The sequence below is a fragment of the Thalassophryne amazonica genome, chromosome 11 (assembly GCF_902500255.1).
Source record: "Thalassophryne amazonica chromosome 11, fThaAma1.1, whole genome shotgun sequence".
Lineage (NCBI taxonomy): Eukaryota > Metazoa > Chordata > Actinopteri > Batrachoidiformes > Batrachoididae > Thalassophryne > Thalassophryne amazonica.
Genome location: NC_047113.1, coordinates 69,156,989 through 69,179,188, shown reverse-complemented (window position 1 = coordinate 69,179,188; position 22,200 = coordinate 69,156,989). Strand labels below are relative to the sequence as shown.

The following is a 22,200-nucleotide window of genomic DNA, read 5'->3' as shown; positions in this document are numbered from 1 at the left end:
AATGTAGAAACATCTCAAGGATGATCAGTGGAAACAGGATGCACCTGAGGTCAATTTTGAGTTTCATGGCAAAGGCTGGGAATACTTATGTACATGTGATTTCTTAGTTTTAAATAAAACTTTTTTCACATTGTCATTATGGGGTATTGTGCAGAATTGAGGAAAAAATGAGTTTCATCCATTTTGGAATGAGGCTCTATCATAACAAAATGTGGAAAAAGTGAAGCATTATAAATACTTTCCAGGTACTGTACACCTGTTCATTAAAAATCCTGTGGAGAACCCAGAGTTTAAGGAAGTCACCGAAAGCACACTACTGCTGTGACAGTCAACTCCATGTGTGTATGTAAATTTATGACCACTACTGTATATTGCAAAGTTTATTATAACAGGTCTGCGCAGGGTTGTACATAATGTCATTACATCATAGGATCAGTTCAAAGAAAAAAAACCTCATATCTGTTTCAATTTACTGACAACTGTAAAGATATAAATACTGTTGTGTTGGCAGGGTACTACATCAAATGTGTAGCACATGAAGTAATGCCTCATACAATATTTCCCCCCCCCCCCCCCCCCCCCCCCCCCCCCCCCCCCCCCCCCCCCCCCCCCCCCCCCCCCCCCCCTTCTGACTGAGCTGCTGCACAGTGAAAGTTCAGAGCAAGAAATCAAACTCATGTTACAGTTCCAGAGTGCAGACATAACAGTAATTCATGAGAAACCAAGTGAGAGGTTACCTGCTCACATGGTCTGTATCTCGGAGGAAAAAAGGAGAAAAAAAAAAAAACAAATACTCCAGCAGAGATGACGAGAGGTTCATGCAAACATTTTGGCATAGATTTTCTTCTCTTTCTCCTTCTCTTCCTGAATTTTAAGTTGGACTCTCTTCATCTCATTGCTGATGACTGTCAAAAGAAAAGTGGGTTAGTTTAGATATTTTTAAATCTGTTTATCACCCTCATGATGTAAAAATTATTAATCAGCACTGTTCACCCTGAAGAATCAAAAGTATAGAATATGCAGAAAAGCCTGTACAGATAGTGATGTATCTGATGTCACGGTCAAACTGCTCTGGTACATGATGAATAACCTCACTCTGTTTTCTTGTTTAGACATAAAAATTAAGTATGTTGTGATATAAAAATGAATTCACACCTTCAGTAAACATTTCAGCCCTACACCTGACATTAAATTATACACTTACTGTGAACAAAATGTTTCAACTTTCTGTATGTAATGCTCAGAATTCAGGACTAGTTCTTGTTCTTTTTTTTTTTCCCCTCTGATTCCAGAGAGAAGAAAGTTTTTGAAATCTGCAAGTTTTTATTTTGGTGTAAATGTCCCAGTAAGAGGCGCTGTGTGTCCTCAACAACAGGACTGAGCACTGCTGGTTTAACTGATTGTTCCATTGAAGGAACCTTGCATATTGCAATAAACAAAGGAGCAGCTTTTGTTGTGTGTTAGTGTTTTAATAAATCATAAAGCCGCATTCACACCGGGCACGACGTGAGCGACAGGTTGCCATGTAATCCCTATGGAAGGAGGCGTTGTGGCGCCAAGCCACGCAGCGCGACGGATGCGAATGAAGCGACGCGAGTGAAGCGATTTTGAGCGATTGGCACGTTTGTGGCGTGATATTGCGTCGCGTCATTTCACGTTGCCCTGACCGCTGAAAACGGCCGTCATCCAGACGCAGCTCCTACAGCAAATAATGATACTCCTCGAATTGGGAACGTAGTCATGACGTTTGTCAGCTTTCCACAACAACTCGCTCCATGTGATCAAGGTCCATCATGTTAACTTGACTGACAACCGGAGCTGCTGAGCGGAATGGAAGCTCCTCCTATTTGATGACGCACTAGGGCGAATTTTCGCAACAAAAGCAGAGCAACACAACGGGCGATGGTGGCGCATCCGTCACCATGTGACCAACGCGAATTTGTGGCGTCTGGTCACGCCTGGTGTGAACGCGGTGGCATAAGAGTTGGGGGATAGAGACCAAACAAAAGAGAAAAATGTCTTACCTTTGTCTTCTGGAGCTACTTCTTGAGCTTTCTTCAAATCAGTCTGTCAAAATGAGATACGGATAACAATGAAAGTTTCTCAAAGTTTGAATAGACTTTTATTGGCTTTTAAAGGCTTTTATTGCTAAAGAATGAAAACAAGATACTCCAGCAGTCAGCACTCACACACCTTCATTTGAGCTACTTTTTCATAAACAAATTTTATTCAACGTTACCATGGCTTTGCTATATTCCTTTAAACCCTGCCAAGCCTGAGCCTTCCGGAATAGTGCCTTCGTGTTGGTCTGGTCCAAGTCGAGAGCCTGTAAATCACAACACATCAATCAGTGTTTAAATTGTCAAATAGTTTTGCAGTTTTCTTTACAAGTTAAATATGGAGCTCTGAGGTGAGAATCCAGCTTAAGATGCAGATATATCTGTGGCAAAATCATTTTCAGATGTTTCACAGAATGGGAGCAGTAGAGGGCTTCACAATTCATCGGTTCCCGCAGACAGACCCATTCTGGGACGTGAGGCATATTTATACAGCTCACAATCATAACATAAATCACTTCAAATTGAGGTGACTATTAAAGTTGACCAGTGGTTCCCAACTATTTTTCCTCTATCTATGAAAGGGACAGGTCTATTTTTGGGTCCCTTAATTTGTTCTGATTATTCTTTTTCTGAACAAACATCTGCAATCTTGAGGACTTTCCATCCTACTAAAACTAAAAAGATCTCAAATATATTTTGGTATACTTGAGGGAAGTGCACGCTATGTATACACACTAAATGCCTGTCTTTAAAAGAGTTGGTGTTGGTGTGTGTGTGTGGGGGGGGGGTTGTTGTTGTAAGTTATGTGACCTCGTTGCAGCTGTCCAGAGCTTCCTGCCAGAGTTGCATCTTCAGTTTGCATGCAGCAGTGTTGAGAAAGCAGCTGAGGGCCGTGGGCTCCAGTTTCTTCTGCACCTCCTCCTCCAGGTCCTCTCCTCCCACCTCCAGGTATCTGAAAAATCCAGCTGACTGTCGGTGATACAAATCAAAGTGAATTATGATCAATGACACAAACCCACTCGGAGCAAATTAGTCCTTAAGTGCTACTGAGCTGTTTGAACTCGACACCCTGTCGACACCCTGTCACCACCCTCAAACAAATGTTAGGTGAACAGCTCCAAAGGTTAAGGCTAAGATTCATTACTGTATGTTAGTTACTACAACAGTAGTCACTGTCGTGTTGTCTGTTCCATACAAGCAAACTCCCTCTCCAAGTTTCAGCGCTGCATTACCTGAGAGCTTTGCTGTATTTCTTGATCGCTGATTTCCAGTCTTGATTTTTAAAAAAGTTGTTTCCGATATTCTTCAAGTCCTCAGCTACAGCTAAAATTTTGTCAACCTAAAAAAAAAAAAAAAGTACAGGTTAAAATCCAACTGCACACTTTCCTTTTTGACAGCGTGAAAAGACACACAAAAATTAACATTGAATTTTATGTTTATTTACTATCCGATTATGGTGACAATTTAGCTTAAACTGTTACACTGAAGGAAAACTTTGTACCCAGCAACAATCTGATTGCACACATTTCGAACAAACTGAACAAGTAGTTTGTATAAAACAATCCAGGAGTTAGGGGTTTCTGCTGCCACGAGGTTAAACACTCCCCAGACTGTGATACTAAAACTGGTATTCATGTTCTCTCCAGACTCTCCATAAGACAAACATTTTTCCTGTTAAGATCCCACAGCAGTTCGACCTCCATGGAGGAAGAATCCCTCACCGATACTTACATCTTTAAAGTCGATATCTGAGTCTTCAGGGAAGTCTGGATGGGTGTCCCCTGACCCGTCGTTAGGTGCAGCGGCCCAACTGTCTCCGTCCTTGTGCTCGCCGCATTCTGCTATGACGCACGGCTGCAGAGACAGTTTCACTTTTCCATGAATGGGCTCCAACATGGAACACACAGTTCATGTATATTTAAAAGTTAAGACTTGTAGAATTGTAGTGTTTGAACTCCCACCCCACCCCTTATTTTTAATAATTTCCACAAACCGTGCACTCTGTTCGCTTACTTTGTACTGCCACCTAGTGGACAAAATTCCCAAATCTCTTTTCAACTCAGCATTTCACATCAATCCATGTGACCATGAAATAATTTAACAGATCAAATAAACCAAAAGCTAGATAATTTGCACCTCCAAATTTGTTCTTTTAATGATGCAGTATTTAAACGAAATGCACAGTGAAATGTTTGTATTTCCATGCAGGTTTTTCTTCAATTTGTGTTCAATTAGATAAGATTTTGAAAATGAAGACTCCAAAGACTGAACAAGTAAATCATGAGGTTAACAAAGGAAAATGTGCTGTTGTGTGGATTTAAACCCCTCAGCCGAGCTCACAAAGGTCCTTACAGCGCTGAAGGAGTTATGAGCCTCTGTATGTGTTGAATTTTACTTTTTTTAAATAAAAACAGACTAATCCCAGATTTGAGTCTAGCTTTGACAAACCAACTGAAATTTCTTGTCTTGGAGGCTTCCTTCACTCATGTTTTGTTTACAGTCACCATTTCTGAAATGCGCCCGTTTTAAATAAAAACCACTACGCAGGACTACACTTTTTGTGTATTACTGACTGATTTAAATGCACTACAAGAGATATTCATTCACCTTAACTGGGGTGTCGTCTTTAGTCTCGATGTCCTCCAGCATTTTTACCACCCCCATACCTTTCAGCACTTGTCCAAAGACCACATGTTTGTCGTCCAAGTGTGGTGTGGGGACAGTCGTGATGAAGAACTGTGAGCCGTTGGTGTTTGGCCCGGAGTTGGCCATGCTAAGCAGACCCACTTTGTCATGCTGTGTGGAGAACAAAAAAGATGGCACTGACAGCAAAAACAAGAACTGAAACAATCTTTTCTGATATGCTCCTGAAGAAAATTAGGACAGCCTGGTGAGGGGGGGTTGAAATTTATTTTATTTGTATAGCACGAAATCACAACAAAGCTGCCTCAAGGCACTTAACATGTGTAAGGGTGATTCTTAGACTACGGGCACTTATGTCCTTTGATCATATTGTATGAAAAACAGAAAAAAGGGGAAATTTCACACTTTTATAGTTATCTTTACAATGAAAGTGTGTTAAGAAATTTGTTCTAGTAGTCTATGATGACTTTTTCACCTTTTTTCAGCATCATTATATGCAAATATTGCCGTTTTGTGCTTGTCCCACACCCAGACTTTTGATCTTCAATGATAAAAATGAATGGTAAAGAAACATTTTTTCTAATGTTTTAAAATATCTCTGAATAAAATATAAGTAAAATAATCAAAACATAATTGGGGTATTCAATGTCATACAACTGTTATGATTTTTTTTAAACAAAATGTAGTTGTCCCACACTATTGCCGTAATTTCCACCACAACACTGTAATGTCCCTAAACAGTTTGTATGAAAGATTGTTTGGGTAGTTTCTATGGAGATAAACAGTGACATCAGAGCACATGTATATAGCGCCAAATCACAACAAACAGTTGCCCCAAGGCGCTTTATATTGTAAGGCAATGGTGTGGTGGAAATTACATTTACAAGGCCAATAGTGCCCGTAGTTAAAGAATCACCCGTAAGGTCTAACCCTACCAACCCCCCCTGAGCAAGTACACTGGTGACCATGGTAAGGAAAAACGTCTGGTGATAATAAGGAAGAAACCTCAAGCAGACCAGACCCAGAGGGGTGACCCACTGCTTAGGCCATTGTAACAGGTACAAGGTTTTTACAGATTGTACAAGAGTTTCATTACAAACAGAAAAGCAACAAAACAGTACTTAATTGAAAATAAACTCCATCTTAGGTCTCTAATACACAGGTGTCCATGTCCAGCACCGGTGGGCTACAGAGCAGGACCTCCAGTCAGTGGTGCAACAAGCATGGCATCCTGAGGTCAGTCTGGCACCCTGGGGTGCAGGGCCAGGACCCGTCATTGGTGTTGTCAGTGCCTCAGAGAGAAAAACAGCAGAATCGGTCGTCTGGAAATAACTAATAGGCATTAATTCACCAGCAGTAAATCAATAGGGAAGCAAAGAGTGGCCTGAAGTGGCCTCCTGCAGCTAGCCCTGTATTTCACTGACAGACCCAGAATTTATACGAAGTGAGGCAGAGACCTGTTCCATTGCTAATAATATGAATTAAAAGGAGAGGAAACATAGTTCCATACTACACTGGAAAACTATCCATACAAGACGGAGAACAGATACATCTAGTCTGGACTTGAATGACTCAACGGAATCTGATTGTTTTATCTCTACAGGGGGATCATTCCACAAAACAGAGGCATGATAAGACAAGGCTCCATGGCCTGCTGACTTTTTTTTTTTTTTTTTACCTTAGGGACACAAAGTAGTCCTGCACCCTGAAAACGCAGCGCACAGGCCGGTATGTAGGGTTTAATTAGGTCAGCTAAATAAGGAGGCCCTAATCCATGAATAATTTCCAGATTAGCATAAATTAACAGCAGAACCTTAAAATCAGACCTCACAGAGACAGGAAGCCAATGCGGGGAGGCCAAAATCTGTGTAATGTGGTCAAACTTTAAATGCTTCTAGTCAAAATTCTGGCAGCAGCATTTTGAACCAATTGGAGACCCCTAATGCTGGACTGCGGTAAACCAGACAACAGGACATTGCAGTAGTCCAGACTAGAAGAGAGAAATGTGTGGATCAGAGTCTCTGCATTAACCATAGATGGGATGTGATGAATTTTCACTGTTTTGCAATTGGAAGAAAGCAGTCCTCATGATTTCTCTGTGTAGGTCAAAGGACAATGCGGGACCAAAAATCACCTAAGGTTCCTCACTTTGTCAGAGTGATGTATGATGCATGAGTCTACGTTAAGTGTTAACTGGTCAAACTGATGCTGATGTCTGATTGGACCAAGAACCATCATTTCAGTCTTCTCCAAATTTAAAAGTAAGAAATTGGTAGACATCCAGCTTTTCACTGAAGCAAGGCAATCCTCTAAATTCTTGATGTATTTGAGATTACCAGCAGTTATCGGCATGTACAACTGAGTATCATTGGCATAGCAGTGGAAAGTAATCCCATAACCTCACAGTATATGCCCAAGGGGTGCTATATAAAGACAGAAAAGCAGGGGGCCCAAGACCGATCCCTGTGGAACCTTGCATTTCATCGGAACAGCGTTTGAGGTGATGTTATTGTACAGGATACAGTGAGAGCGACTGGTCAGGTAGGACGTCAACCATACAATCCCAAAGTGATTGTCCAAGCTGTCGAGTAGTATACGATAATCCACAGTGTCGAATGCAGCACTAAGATCTAAAAGTAACAGAATTGTGGTGGTGTCTGAATCCATAGCGAGTAAGAACTGCCTCCATGAAATGGTATGTTCTAAATGGTGTTCTGCTGTATCTGTTAGCTGTTTGAACTGAGCTGTTTGAGTTCTTTAAATTAACAGTCTTTTTCAATACTTTTTTACTTTTTTTTTTTTTTTTTTTTTTTTTTTTTTTACTTTTTCACCGTGCTCCAACGCCTAAAGAAGACCTAACGGTCGAAACATCGCGACGGAGCACTTTTATCAGCTAACTTTCATCAGCGTTGGCAAGCTAACTAGCTTGCTAACGCTTTCGTTTTTATTTTATTTTTTAGCACTGTTGTCGTGCTGCTCCACAGCCTGCCTAGTGGATTTTTATTTTATTTTAGCGCTGTTGTCGTGCGTTACCTGTGCTGCTCCACAGCCTGCCTAGTGGATTTTTATTTTATTTTAGCACTGTTGTCGTGTGTTACCTGTGCTGCTCCACAGCCTGTCCAGTGGATTTTTATTTTATTTTAGCGCTGTTGTCGTGCGTTACCTGTGCTGCTCCACAGCCTGCCTAGTGGATTTTTATTTTATTTTAGCACTGTTGTCGTGTGTTACCTGTGCTGCTCCACAGCCTGTCCAGTGGATTTTTATTTTATTTTTTAGCACTGTTGTCGTGTGTTACCTGTGCTGCTCCACAGCCTGTCCAGTGGATTTTTATTTTATTTTTTAGCACTGTTGTCGTGTGTTACCTGTGCTGCGCCACAGCCTGTCCAGTGGATTTTTATTTTATTTTTTAGCACTGTTGTCGTGCGTTACCTGTGCTGCTCCACAGCCTGTTCTGTGGATTTTTATTTTATTTTTTACCACTGTTGTCGTGCGTTACCTGTGCTACTCCACAGCCTGTCCAGTGGATTTTTATTTTATTTTTTACCACTGTTGTCGTGCGTTACCTGTGCTGCTCCACAGCCTGTCCAGTGGATTTTTATTTTATTTTTTACCACTGTTGTCGTGCGTTACCTGTGCTGCTCCGCAGCCTGTCTAGTGGATTTTTATTTTATTTTTTACCACTGTTGTCGTGCGTTACCTGTGCTGCTCCACAGTCTGTCTAGTGGATTTTTATTTTATTTTTTACCACCGTTGTCGTGCGTTACCTGTGCTGCTCCGCAGCCTGTCTAGTGGATTTTTATTTTATTTTTTACCACTGTTGTCGTGCGTTACCTGTGCTGCTCCACAGTCTGTCTAGTGGATTTTTATTTTGTTTTTTGCCACCGTTGTTGTGCGTTGCCTGTGCTGCTCCACAGCCTGTCTAGTGGATTTTTATTTTATTTTTTACCACCGTTGTCGTGCGTTGCCTGTGCTGCTCCACAGCCTGTCTAGTGGATTTTTATTTTGTTTTTTACCACCGTTGTCGTGCGTTGCCTGTGCTGCTCCACAGCCTGTCTAGTGGATTTTTATTTTGTTTTTTGCCACCGTTGTCGTGCGTTGCCTGTGCTGCTCCGCAGCCTGTCTAGTGGATTTTTATTTTATTTTTTGCTGCCGTTGTCGTGCGTTACCTGTGCTGCTCCACAGCCTGTCTAGTGGATTTTTATTTTATTTTTTTTATTTTTTTTACCACCGTTGTCGTGCGTTACCTGTGCTGCTCCGCAGCCTGTCTAGTGGATTTTTATTTTATTTTTTACCACTGTTGTCGTGCGTTACCTGTGCTGCTCCACAGCCTGTCTAGTGGATTTTTATTTTATTTTTTACCACCGTTGTCGTGCGTTGCCTGTGCTGCTCCACAGCCTGTCTAGTGGATTTTTATTTTGTTTTTTGCCACCGTTGTCGTGCGTTGCCTGTGCTGCTCCACAGCCTGTCTAGTGGATTTTTATTTTGTTTTTTGCCACCGTTGTCGTGCGTTGCCTGTGCTGCTCCGCAGCCTGTCTAGTGGATTTTTATTTTATTTTTTGCTGCCGTTGTCGTGCGTTACCTGTGCTGCTCCACAGCCTGTCTAGTGGATTTTTATTTTATTTTTTTTATTTTTTTTACCACCGTTGTCGTGCGTTACCTGTGCTGCTCCGCAGCCTGTCTAGTGGATTTTTATTTTATTTTTTACCACTGTTGTCGTGCGTTACCTGTGCTGCTCCACAGCCTGTCTAGTGGATTTTTATTTTATTTTTTGCTGCCGTTGTCGTGCGTTACCTGTGCTGCTCCACAGCCTGTCTAGTGGATTTTTATTTTATTTTCTACCACTGTTGTCGTGCGTTACCTGTGCTGCTCCACAGCCTGTCTAGTGGATTTTTATTTTATTTTTGCACCGTTGTCGTGCGTTCGCTGTTGCCGTGCGTTACTTGTGCTGCTTCATGGCCTGTCTGGTGCCTTAACTAAAGCACTCCCTCTGCTGAATCACCTCTAAATTATTTACACATTATTCACTTTGCGTGTTTTTAGGAATCCACTAGGTTGCGTAGCTACTAGCTTTTAGCCGATTTAGCATGGCGGCTTCTCCTGTCTCTCCCGCACTTTTCTGCTCTGGTTGTGAAATGTTTAGTTGTTCCACGGCTTCCTTTAGCAGTAACGGTACTTGTAATAAGTGCAGCTTATTCGTAGCTTTGGAGGCCAGGCTGGGCGAATTGGAGACTCGGCTCCGCACCGTGGAAAATTCTACAGCTAGCCAGGCCCCTGTAGCCGGTGCGGACCAAGGTGGCTTAGCCACCGTTAGTTCCCCCCTGGCGGATCCCGTGCAGTCGGGAAAGCAGGCCGACTGGGTGACTGTGAGGAGGAAGCGTAGCCCTAAACAGAAGCCCCGTGTACACCGTCAACCCGTGCACATCTCTAACCGTTTTTCCCCACTCGACGACACACTCGCCGAGGATCAAACTCTGGTTATTGGCGACTCTGTTTTGAGAAATGTGAAGTTAGCGACACCAGCAACCATTGTCAATTGTCTTCCGGGGGCCAGAGCAGGCGACATTGAAGGAAATTTGAAATTGCTGGCTAAGGCTAAGCGTAAATTTGGTAAGATTGTAATTCACGTCGGCAGTAATGACACTCGGTTACGCCAATCGGAGGTCACTAAAATTAACATTAAATCGGTGTGTAACTTTGCAAAAACAATGTCGGACTCTGTTGTTTTCTCTGGGCCCCTCCCCAATCAGACCGGGAGTGACATGTTTAGCCGCATGTTCTCCTTGAATTGCTGGCTGTCTGAGTGGTGTCCAAAAAATGAGGTGGGCTTCATTGATAATTGGCAAAGCTTCTGGGGAAAACCTGGTCTTGTTAGGAGAGACGGCATCCATCCCACTTTAGATGGAGCAGCTCTCATTTCTAGAAATCTGGCCAATTTTCTTGGATCCTCCAAACTGTGACTGTCTAGCATTGGGACCAGGAGGCAGAGCTGTGGTCTTATACACCTTTCTGCAGCTTCTCTCCCCCTGCCATCCCCTCATTACCCCATCCCCGTAGAGACGGTGCCTGCTTCCAGACCACCAATAACCAGCAAAAATCTATTTAAGCAAAAAAATTCAAAAAGAAAAAATAATATAGCACCTTCAACTGCACCACAGACTAAAACAGTTAAATGTGGTCTATTAAACATTAGGTCTCTCTCTTCTAAGTCCCTGTTGGTAAATGATATAATAATTGATCAACGTATTGATTTATTCTGCCTAACAGAAACCTGGTTACAGCAGGATGAATATGTTAGTTTAAATGAGTCAACACCCCCGAGTCACACTAACTGTCAGAATGCTTGTAGTACGGGCCGGGGCGGAGGATTAGCAGCAATCTTCCATTCCAGCTTATTAATTAATCAAAAACCTAGACAGAGCTTTAATTCATTTGAAAGCTTGTCTCTTAGTCTTTTCCATCCAAATTGGAAGTCCCAAAAACCAGTTTTATTTGTTATTATCTATCGTCCACCTGGTCCTTACTGTGAGTTTCTCTGTGAATTTTCAGACCTTCTGTCTGACTTAGTGCTTAGCTCAGATAAGATACTTATAGTGGGCGATTTTAACATCCACACAGATGCTGAGAATGACAGCCTCAACACTGCATTTAATCTATTATTAGACTCTATTGGCTTTGCTCAAAAAGTAAATGAGTCCACCCACCACTTTAATCATATCTTAGATCTTGTTTTGACTTATGGTATGGAAATAGAAGACTTAACAGTATTCCCTGAAAACTCCCTTCTGTCTGATCATTTTTAATAACATTTACATTTACCCTGATGGACTACCCTGCAGTGGGGAATAAGTTTCATTACACTAGAAGTCTTTCAGAAAGCGCTGTAACTAGGTTTAAGGATATGATTCCTTCTTTATGTTCTCTATTGTCATATACCAACACAGAGCAGAGTAGCTACCTAAACTCTGTAAGAGAGTTAGAGTATCTCGTCAATAGTTTTACATCCTCATTGAAGACAACTTTGGATGCTGTAGCTCCTCTGAAAAAGAGAGCTTTAAATCAGAAGTGTCTGACTCCTTGGTATAACTCACAAACTCGTAGCTTAAAGCAGATAACCCGTAAGTTGGAGAGGAAATGGCGTCTCACTAATTTAGAAGATCTTCACTTAGCCTGGAAAAAGAGTTTGTTGCTCTATAAAAAAGCCCTCCGTAAAGCTAGGACATCTTTCTACTCATCACTAATTGAAGAAAATAAGAACCTCAGGTTTCTTTTCAGCACTGTAGCCAGGCTGACAAAGAGTCAGAGCTCTATTGAGCTGAGTAGTCCATTAACTTTAACTAGTAATGACTTCATGACTTTCTTTGCTAACAAAATTTTGACTATTAGAGAAAAAATTACTCATAACCATCCCAAAGATGTATCGTTATCTTTGGCTGCTTTCAGTGATGCCGGTATTTGGTTAGACTCTTTCTCTCCGATTGTTCTGTCTGAGTTATTTTCATTAGTTACTTCATCCAAACCATCAACATGTTTATTAGACCCCATTCCTGCCAGGCTGCTTAAGGAAGTCCTACCATTATTTAATGCTTCAATCTTAAATATGATCAACTTATCTTTGTTAGTTGGCTATGTACCACAGGCTTTTAAGGTGGCAGTAATTAAACCATTACTTAAAAAGCCATCACTTGACCCAGCTATTTTAGCTAATTATAGGCCAATCTCCAACCTTCCTTTTCTCTCAAAGATTCTTGAGAGGGTAGTTGTAAAACAGCTAACTGATCACCTGCAGAGGAATGGTCTATTTGAAGAGGTTCAGTCAGGTTTTAGAATTCATCATAGTACAGAAACAGCATTAGTGAAGGTTACAAATGATCTTCTTATGGCTTCGGACAGTGGACTTATCTCTGTGCTTGTTCTGTTGGACCTCAGTGCTGCTTTTGATACTGTTGACCATAAAATTTTATTACAGAGATTAGAGCATGTCATAGGTATTAAAGGCACTGCGCTGCGGTGGTTTGAATCATATTTGTCTAATAGATTACAGTTTGTTCATGTAAATGGGGAATCTTCTTCACAGACTAAAGTTAATTATGGAGTTCCACAAGGTTCTGTGCTAGGACCAATTTTATTCACTTTATACAGGCTTCCCTTAGGCAGTATTATTAGACGGTATTGCTTAAATTTTCATTGTTACGCAGATGATACCCAGCTTTATCTATCCATGAAGCCAGAGGACACACACCAATTAGCTAAACTGCAGGATTGTCTTACAGACATAAAGACATGGATGACCTCTAATTTCCTGCTTTTAAACTCAGATAAAACTGAAGTTATTGTACTTGGCCCCACAAATCTTAGAAGCATGGTGTCTAACCAGATCTTTACTCTGGATGGCATTTCCCTGACCTCTAGTAATACTGTGAGAAATCTTGGAGTCATTTTTGATCAGGATATGTCATTCAAAGCGCATATTAAACAAATATGTAGGACTGCCTTTTTGCATTTACGCAATATCTCTAAAATCAGAAAGGTCTTGTCTCAGAGTGATGCTGAAAAACTAATTCATGCATTTATTTCCTCTAGGCTGGACTATTGTAATTCTTATCAGGTTGTCCTAAAAGTTCCCTAAAAAGCCTTCAGTTAATTCAAAATGCTGCAGCTAGAGTACTGACGGGGACTAGCAGGAGAGAGCATATCTCACCCGTGTTGGCCTCTCTTCATTGGCTTCCTGTTAATTCTAGAATAGAATTTAAAATTCTTCTTCTTACTTATAAGGTTTTGAATAATCAGGTCCCATCTTATCTTAGGGACCTCGTAGTACCATATCACCCTAATAGAGCGCTTCGCTCTCAGACTGCAGGCTTACTTGTAGTTCCTAGGGTTTGTAAGAGTAGAATGGGAGGCAGAGCCTTCAGCTTTCAGGCTCCTCTCCTGTGGAACCAGCTCCCAATTCAGATCAGGGAGACAGATACCCTCTCTACTTTTAAGATTAGGCTTAAAACTTTCCTTTTCGCTAAGGCTTATAGTTAGGGCTGGATCGGGTGACCCTGGACTATCCCTTGGTTATGCTGCTTTAGACGTAGACTGTGGGGAGGTTCCCATGATGCACTGTTTCTTTCTCTTTTTGCTCTGTATGCATCACTCCGCATTTAATCATTAGTGATCGATCTCTGCCCCCCTCCACAGCATGTCTTTTTCCTGGTTCTTTCCCTCAGCCCCAACCAGTCTCAGCAGAAGACTGCCCCTCCCTGAGCCTGGTTCTGCTGGAGGTTTCTTCCTGTTAAGAGGGAGTTTTTCCTTCCCACTGTTGCCAAGTGCTTGCTCACAGGGGGTCGTTTTGACCGTTGGGGTTTTTCATAATTATTGTATGGCCTTGCCTTACAATATAAAGCGCCTTGGGGCAACTGTTTGTTGTGATTTGGCGCTATATAAAAAAAAAGTTGATTGATTAATTGAAATGCAGGACTCTAGTGGCTCAAAGAGTTTATTCTCAGTAAGGTGGCCCACAAGCTGCTGCAAAACTACTTTTTACGGATTTTAGAACAAAATGATCAGCCTATAATTTTTCAGGAGACCGGGGTCAAGGTTCGATTTCTTAAATACTGGTTTAATCACTGTAGATTTAAAGCATTTAGGAAGAGATCCCGAGGTAAGTGACAGGTTAATAATTTTTAATACAGTAAGCCATCCATCCATTTTCTTCCGTTTTATCCGGAGTCGGATCGCGGGGGCAGCAGCTCAAGCAAAGCCGCCCAGACCTCCCGATCCACACACACCTCCCCGGTCCTTAAACAGTTTTGTTGGTATAGGGTCAAAAAGACATGTGCATTTACCAGAAATTACAAGTTTCGTCAGCACATCAGTGAGATAACATCAAATTTAGTAAATGGGTGATTCTTTAACTACGGGCACTATTGGCCTTGTAAATGTAATTTCCACCACACCATTGCCTTACAATATAAAGCGCCTTGGGGCAACTGTTTGTTGTGATTTGGCGCTATATACATGTGCTCTGATGTCACTGTTTATCGCCATAGAAACTACCCAAACAATCTTTCATACAAGGGTGATTCTTTAACTACGGGCACTATTGGCCTTGTAAATGTAATTTCCACCACACCATTGCCTTACAATATAAAGTGCCTTGGGGCAACTGTTTGTTGTGATTTGGCGCTATATACATGTGCTCTGATGTCACTGTTTATCTCCATAGAAACTACCCAAACAATCTTTCATACAAACTGTTTAGGGACATTACAGTGTTGTGGTGGAAATTACGGCAATAGTGTGGGACAACTACATTTTGTTTAAAAAAATCACAACAGTTGTATGACACTGAATACCCCAATTATGTTTTGATTATTTTACTGATATTTTATTCAGAGATATTTTAAAACATTAGAAAAAACGTTTACCATTCATTTTTATCATTGAAGATCAAAAGTCTGGGTGTGGGACAAGCAAAAAACGGCAATATTTGCATATAATGATGCTGAAAAAAGGTGAAAAAGTCATCATAGACTACTAGAACACATTTCTTAACACACTTTCATTGTAAAGATAACTATAAAAGTGTGAAATTTCCCCTTTTTTCTGTTTTTCATACAATATGATCAAAGGACATAAGTGCCCGTAGTCTAAGAATCACCCAAATGTAGGTGAGGTTTCAGTGATGGCACCCACATCAGTAACAGGGTGCAGTGGTGGGATTAAGGCATGTTGGAATATAGTATCAGACCTAATGTCATCTATTTTCTTTTCTAAGTAATCTAAGAAATCTTGAGCTGTAAATGGAGAGTGACTTACAGGTGGTTATCCTTGAATAAGTGTTTTCACCATGTCGAACTAGAACTTTGAATTATACTTATTTTTGTTGATCAAATAAGAGTAGTAGGCCTGTTTTGTAGCCAATAGTGGATGTTTATAGTCCAGAATAGCATCATGCCACACAGGGTGGAATAGTTCTAGTTTTGAGCTATGCCATTTTTGCTCTAGGCCTCTAGACTTAAGATGACTGACATTTGAGAAGATATTGCATGTCACTCAAAGCACCAGTAGGATCAATTATTTTACCTTGTAGTGAAAATTTTCATCCTCAAACTTCTCCCCATAGATGCTCTCACCACCAGTGCCGTTATGGTTGGAGAAGTCACCTCCTTGGATCATGAACTTTTTGATGACTAACAAAAAATAAAACAAACAAACAGCTAGTGTTAAACTGCTCTCCAGGACCAACCAGAAAGAATGTCATGCAAAGATCAATGCCCAAAGATTATCCCATTAAATTCACATTACTTGATCTGTTTTGTAAATAATACTGTCTTTTACAGTCATGTGTGTTTAAGAGTCCTTTCTTCATATGTGGTGGTAATTTTAATTGTAATATGTATTTCTGACATAAAACTTTAACATTTCCTTTCAAGGTGAAATTTTACAGTGGGTGCACATGTGAAGGGTGTTTTACTTCGGTGGAATGGGCATCCTTTGAAGTGCAGCGGTTTTCCAGTTGATTTTCCGATGCCTTTCTCTCCAGTGCACAGGGCTCTGAAGTTTTCAGCAGTTTTTGGGATAATATCGGCAAACAGCTCCAGAACTATTCTGCCCACTGTGGACACACAGCAGTGATATTACACCAACTCAGTCTCAATGCAAAGCCAAATCTTTGAAAAGCCAAATCATGACCCAAGTTTTGTGAAGTATTCTTTAAGTTTACCATGAGTACAGAAACTTGCAGGAAAGATTCCATTATTAGTATGACAATGTTCAAAATTAAAGTACTTTTGTGGAACAAAACCAGCACTTCCTAAAATGTTTGCTTCTAAGGGATCAAGTCTGTAGATCAGATCTGGAAGCAAATCGTACTGCAACATCCATCCCACTGTGGAACCACTCAAGCGGACTACTAGTTCATCGCCACCTCAGTAAGTAACCATATATATATATATCTGCTGCAGCCAAGTCCAGGTGATACGTGGGCATCACCATGGACCTTTTCCACTTGCTGGGGTCCTCAGTACTCAAGCACTTGCATGCTGGATCATGTCGGTTATGGAGTATGGCCTCATCCGAGTCCCACAATGCAACCGCTCATTTGATGGTACCGACGAACCCACCAGGACTAAAGACTTTGATCCTCTCCTATGAAAGTATTGGCATCAACAAACATCAGTGGCCTTGTGACGTAATAAGCTCTTCCCAGATGTTTCTCCACATCATAGGCCAAGCTCCAAGATGAATGTCACTGCTAACATCAGCAAATCGAGTTAGACACTTCAGACATGCTGCTGATGGCTGAGTCCAGGATGTCAAAAGCCTGGATCCAGAACAATGACATTAAGCATTCATGAAGCAACTACAGAGACATTGAATCCTGAACTTGAACACTGTCACTGTCTGTCAACCAGATCATGGAATCAAAGTAGATTCAGTCAGGTCAACAAGGCCAGCTGATCTGACTTCTTTTTCTGTGAGGCTATTTAAAGGAATATTAATGACAGTGCTAAAACAAATGAAAATTACGGCCTTATTTACAGAGTTAAGTATGGTAAACGAACAGTTTTGTAGAAGTCAGCACATGGATCCCGAATGAATGGCATTAAGCTAACGATGCTAACAGCAGATGTCTGACCCAACACGAAAACGTCTGAACGTTCTTCTGACCTTTTTCTCCATCGATTTCTACATCCAGGAAGACTCGAGGGTTTTCAGAGTTTGAAGGCTTTTCATTCGGTGTTGGGTGAGCCATATTTAGTACTTCGGAATCTTGATAATATAGCTAAACCGGCTCTGTGGATACCACCAGAAACATCGACTACAAATTCTTCTTCTGTTAGCTTTACTAGCGCGGCGGTTAGTAAATGAAATACCGCCACCTATTGGACAGCTGACTGACAAGAACCAAAACTGAAAAAAATAAGTCAATACTCTTTGAGGGTCATATTTCAAAATAAGATGTTTGAATATGACTTTGACAATGGTCATTCCCAACAGGATTTGTGACCAGAGCAGTGTGGCTTCACAGTGGGCCAAGAAGTCAACCATCGAATGGGTCCTGTTCCTTCAAGTACTCATTTATCGCATACGTGCCTGTCAGCAGTGCTTCTTTGCAGCCTATATTGATTTTCACAAAGAGCAATTCGGTTGATTAGACTGCATTGTGGGGCATCCTGAGAATTTACAGGATTTCTACTGCTTGACATTATGGCTGGACTACATAGAGGTATGAGTGTTATTTGTAGTGTTGTTCCCAGTCTGCCATTTGTCTGGAATATGTTGTGGCTCCTACACTCGCCAATGCTTCTATAGACTAGGTGTTGGGCAGTGATGCCGGTTACTCTAATCTGACCACTTTTTTTAGTAACGAGTAATCTAATGCGTTAATCTTTCCAAATCAGTAATCAGATTAAAGCTACTTCTCCAAGTCACTGTGCGTTACTATTATTTTTGCATTGTGGGTCGATAGCAGCATTAAACTTGGTCTGTGGGCAGGAGGTCGGGGTTCGACTGAACTGCCCACTTTAAGCGAGCTGTGAGCTTTTCATCCACGGTTTTCTGCAACAGCTACGACTCGTCCTCACCTCTTACACCACACCTGCACTGAGCTTTACAAAGACATTTTTATGCTTTTTTTTCTCCGAGCCGCTCCGTATCTGCTGTTAAAAACAGCTGATCCTCCACGACGCGTCAACAACTAACACTATTTTCCACTAAAATGCACCTAAACTCTCTTTCTGAGGACCACATGATGTGAAAACGCAATAAAACTTTCTTCCCTGTAAATCTGGTCATGTTTTCTGCATAAATAAATGTTATCCATTCTTTGTGCTCAAACGCCAAAGCAGGGGCGAATCCAGATGGAATGGGGGCGTGGGGCAGGGATGTGCCCCACGCCCCCACAACACCTCTAGATTAAAGGTCCAGTTTGGAAGCCTTTTTTTTTACAACAACTACTAATACTACTTAAAATAATAATAATTTCGACAAGTAAAATGTTTAGAGAGAATTTAAATGTTAGAAAAATGTTAGAATGAATTTAATAGTTACATTTATAAACATTGTAAGATAGAAATTGCAAGTTTTACTGTTACAGTGCTGTCAACAGTTTAAATATGAGGTCAAGAAAGAGGTCTTTATTTTACTTTTTATAAAACAAGTATTTATTTTCATTGAAGCCAAGAAAGGGTGACTATAAAGTGAGTTTTGGCAAAACAAGTATCATTGTCATGTTGAGGTGGCAGAGGGTTGTTGTCGGCAGCTGGGGAAAGTAACTAAAAAAGTAACTACTAATCTAACTTAGTTACTTTTCCAATTGAGTAATCAGTAAAGTAACTAAGTTACTTTTTCAAGGGGAAATCAGTAATCAGTAATTGGATTACTTTTTCAAAGTAACTGTGGCAACACTGGTGTTGGGTAATGTTGTGGTGTCCAGCTACTTACATTTGGTTGTTGGTGAGGTAAGGTCTACTGAGCTTCACTTTGTGGACAATGCTGTGATTTTTCTGGAATCAAAAGATGCCTGATTGCAGCTCCCAATAAGCTGAGTCAGGAGTTGGTGTACAGGTTTACAGTTGACTTGGATAATATTATCTTTGAGACTGAGAGATGCCTGAGAACAACAAGGAAGCTGGACAAAGGTGTTTATTGATGTTGATACCTTTGATGGAGGATGAAGGTCCAAGTCTTTAGTGTCTTGGTGATTTTTGTCTTACTGTATAGTTGACTGTTCTCAAAAACTCTGTGACTGTGCAAGGAGAAGAGTGAGGAAAGCCACCAAGACACCCAGACAACCCAGAAGTTATAGGCTTCTGCGGCTGTGATTGGAGAAATTGTGCACAGTGCATGTTTTGCATTTTGTATCCTCATACAGCTTCATGATGAAGTGGTATAGAGGAAGATTTTCTTTCACCAAAACATCAAATCTAGGCTTGCATCTCAGATGTACCTTCTGGCAAATTGTAGCTGAACTTTCAGGTCTTTTTAAGAAAATCCTCCTCATCAGGAAGCTGTGTAACTGTAACTGTCATATTTCTTTTGTGTCCATCACAATAGCCAAGCTGTTTGACTTTGAACAATCCAATATGGGCTATTGAAAACATTCACGGGCAGACGTTGCAGTGTACCTTGTAAATATTTTCATGTGCCTTTTCAAGCCTTGCATTTTCTTTTTTCTTTTCCCACATTCCAGTCTATATTTTTTGCCACCTTCTCCTCTTTTTCCTTGGGGGAGAATGAACTGAGGGAGACCTCCCTGCTGTGCCTAATTCCCGTACCTCCGCATTCACGCCAGAATCATCCATGTTTGCTGTTGCGATACTCTTCCAGTATCTTCTACACAAGCAACACTAAGTGACAGTGCTTCAGCCAATGAGATTAGCACATTACTGTAAATTCTAATAAAAATCACCCTGTCATTCATTGATTATACCGTCTATGTTTGATTCTCACAGAAATTCAGGACAAACTGTGTCCTTCTTCGGTTCAATAAAGGACATGTATTTTAGTTTCCAAATACAGGATGACTCTGTTTTTCAAGGGACGGTTGGTAACCTTACGTAGGTGCAATGTGCCAAGCTAGTGCGAAACCAGTTATACAAGATATTATATAAAGGCTGTAACGTTACTAAAATAAGGAAAGATTGCTGCAAAACAATGACAGCATTTACCAATTATGAACTACAATTGGATTAAATGTATACAATTTAATAAAAACTTGGAACATGTTTCTCAGGCTTTTCCCAATAACTGCTTGAAGGAAAGATTAATGACTCAGCAGCAGCAGATTATAGGAAAATTTATTGGCTGTGATCATGATGACCGTAATTTTATTTGGGGGGATTTCAGTAAGAACAAGAGCAATCAGAGATTCCCGATGTCTGCCAATCCAGATCTGGATCACCTCCAAAATTCATTGGAGTTTTCCATGCCCAAAAAAATCTATCTGTGGTGTAAATTTGGTGAGAATCAGTGAAGTAGTTATGAAGTAATCCTTCAAAGACTATATAAAGGGCAATCTTGATCCAGAATCTGGATCTGGATCTGGATCAACCTCCAAAATTTAATGGAGTCTTCCATGCCCTAACATCGATCTGTGGTGCAAATTTGGTGAGAATCCATGATGTAATTTTGACGTAATCCTTCAAAGCCTGTATAAAGTGATATCTTGATCCAGAATCCATGGATTGCACTCATTAAATTTTTCTTTTTCTTCTCCTTGTTTTATTCATTTATTTATTTGATGGCATTGCATTTCTTTAACATGTCCTGTTAATTTCGAATGTAGCAGCCTGGTGCTTCACACACATGCACAGAGCTAAACATAATCAAGATTTCACTAAAAGTCATAAATCACTTGGCTCCACCCAGTACGACTGACCAACCCGTAACAGTCCAACATGTAGAAACTGACAAAAACAAGATCCACTCATCCAGGTGTGCTGAGAGAAGTGTGTGTGTGTGTGTGTGTGTGTGTGTGTGTGTGTGTGTGTGTGTGTGTGTGTGTGTGTGTGTGTGTGTGTGTGTGTGTGTGTGTGTGTGTGTGTGTGTGTGTGTGTCTCTCTCCAGGGCCGTAGCTATGACCAGGTAGGGGTCAATGAATTATGAGTTGCCACCATTTTTGCTGTTTTTACTCCTGACTGTGGTGCCTGTGTGCTTGCTCAAGGCCCTGACGACACCTTGATGATTTAGCCTGTGTGTATGCTGACTGTATTTAAAAACGCTGGCACCTACTGGCATATGTCTAATAAATAAGGTTCGACCTATTACCCGTGTGAAGCGCCCTGAAGCAGCGTTGTTGTGTTTGGTGCTATATAAATAAAATAAACTGACTTGACAAATAATGTGGACTCCTTCCTGGCTACAGCTGCCACCCTGGCATGGTTATCATGCTTTTTTCAAGTTTCTATAGGTAGGGAAACAAAATGGCATATCAAAAGTTATACAACCTCGGGTGGTAGTGTCGCCTCGTTTCCACTGAGCAGTCCGGGTCGGTACGGCATGATGTGGTATGGTTCAAAACAGTTAAGCATGGCTTGACTTGTGTTTTCACTGCCAGCAGTACCCTTTGTTTGGTAGGTGGAACATGGTAGATGTCGACATGCGCCTCATTGAGATGGGCAGCGTGACGTCATGTCACTGTTCCTCTGCAGTGATCACAGGACAGTCTGCACCTCCTTGTTTGACCAAGCTTGGCTGCTTGACATTGTTCGCTGTGTGGATATTTAAAAAGCTGCATGTATTTCTGATAGGATTCTGTATAGCAGGAAAGCTGTCTCAGGATGATGATGTGTTCTTATGTTGCTATGAGCCATTCAATGGACAGCAGTGGCTTATCTCCTCCCTTTTGTTACCTTTCCATTATTTTGGTTCTCTGAGCAAAAGGTGCCAAAATGTGGCACAGTACAGGCTGGTTATTTTGGTACCCGTACCTAAATTTGAATGTGGAAATGCACAAAATAGCATTCTGTTACAACTCGGTCCACTTGGTGGAAATGAGGCTGCATCC

At 41.1% G+C, this 22,200-nt stretch overlaps 1 protein-coding gene across 1 annotated transcript; it reads right to left on the bottom strand.

Annotated features, from left to right (window-relative positions):
* Nucleotides 1-625: 625 nt before the first annotated feature.
* On the bottom strand, nucleotides 626-17,534 carry ppid (peptidylprolyl isomerase D). The gene is made up of 10 exons (XM_034182096.1): nucleotides 17,361-17,534; nucleotides 16,165-16,305; nucleotides 15,774-15,880; nucleotides 4,668-4,856; nucleotides 3,792-3,914; nucleotides 3,293-3,399; nucleotides 2,871-3,012; nucleotides 2,240-2,326; nucleotides 2,025-2,067; nucleotides 626-905 (listed from the first exon to the last, which is right to left on the bottom strand). The coding sequence occupies exons 1-10, from the start codon at nucleotides 17,443-17,445 to the stop codon at nucleotides 817-819; spliced, it is 1,113 nt and encodes a 370-aa protein (XP_034037987.1). The 5' UTR covers nucleotides 17,446-17,534; the 3' UTR covers nucleotides 626-816.
* Nucleotides 17,535-22,200: the final 4,666 nt, after the last annotated feature.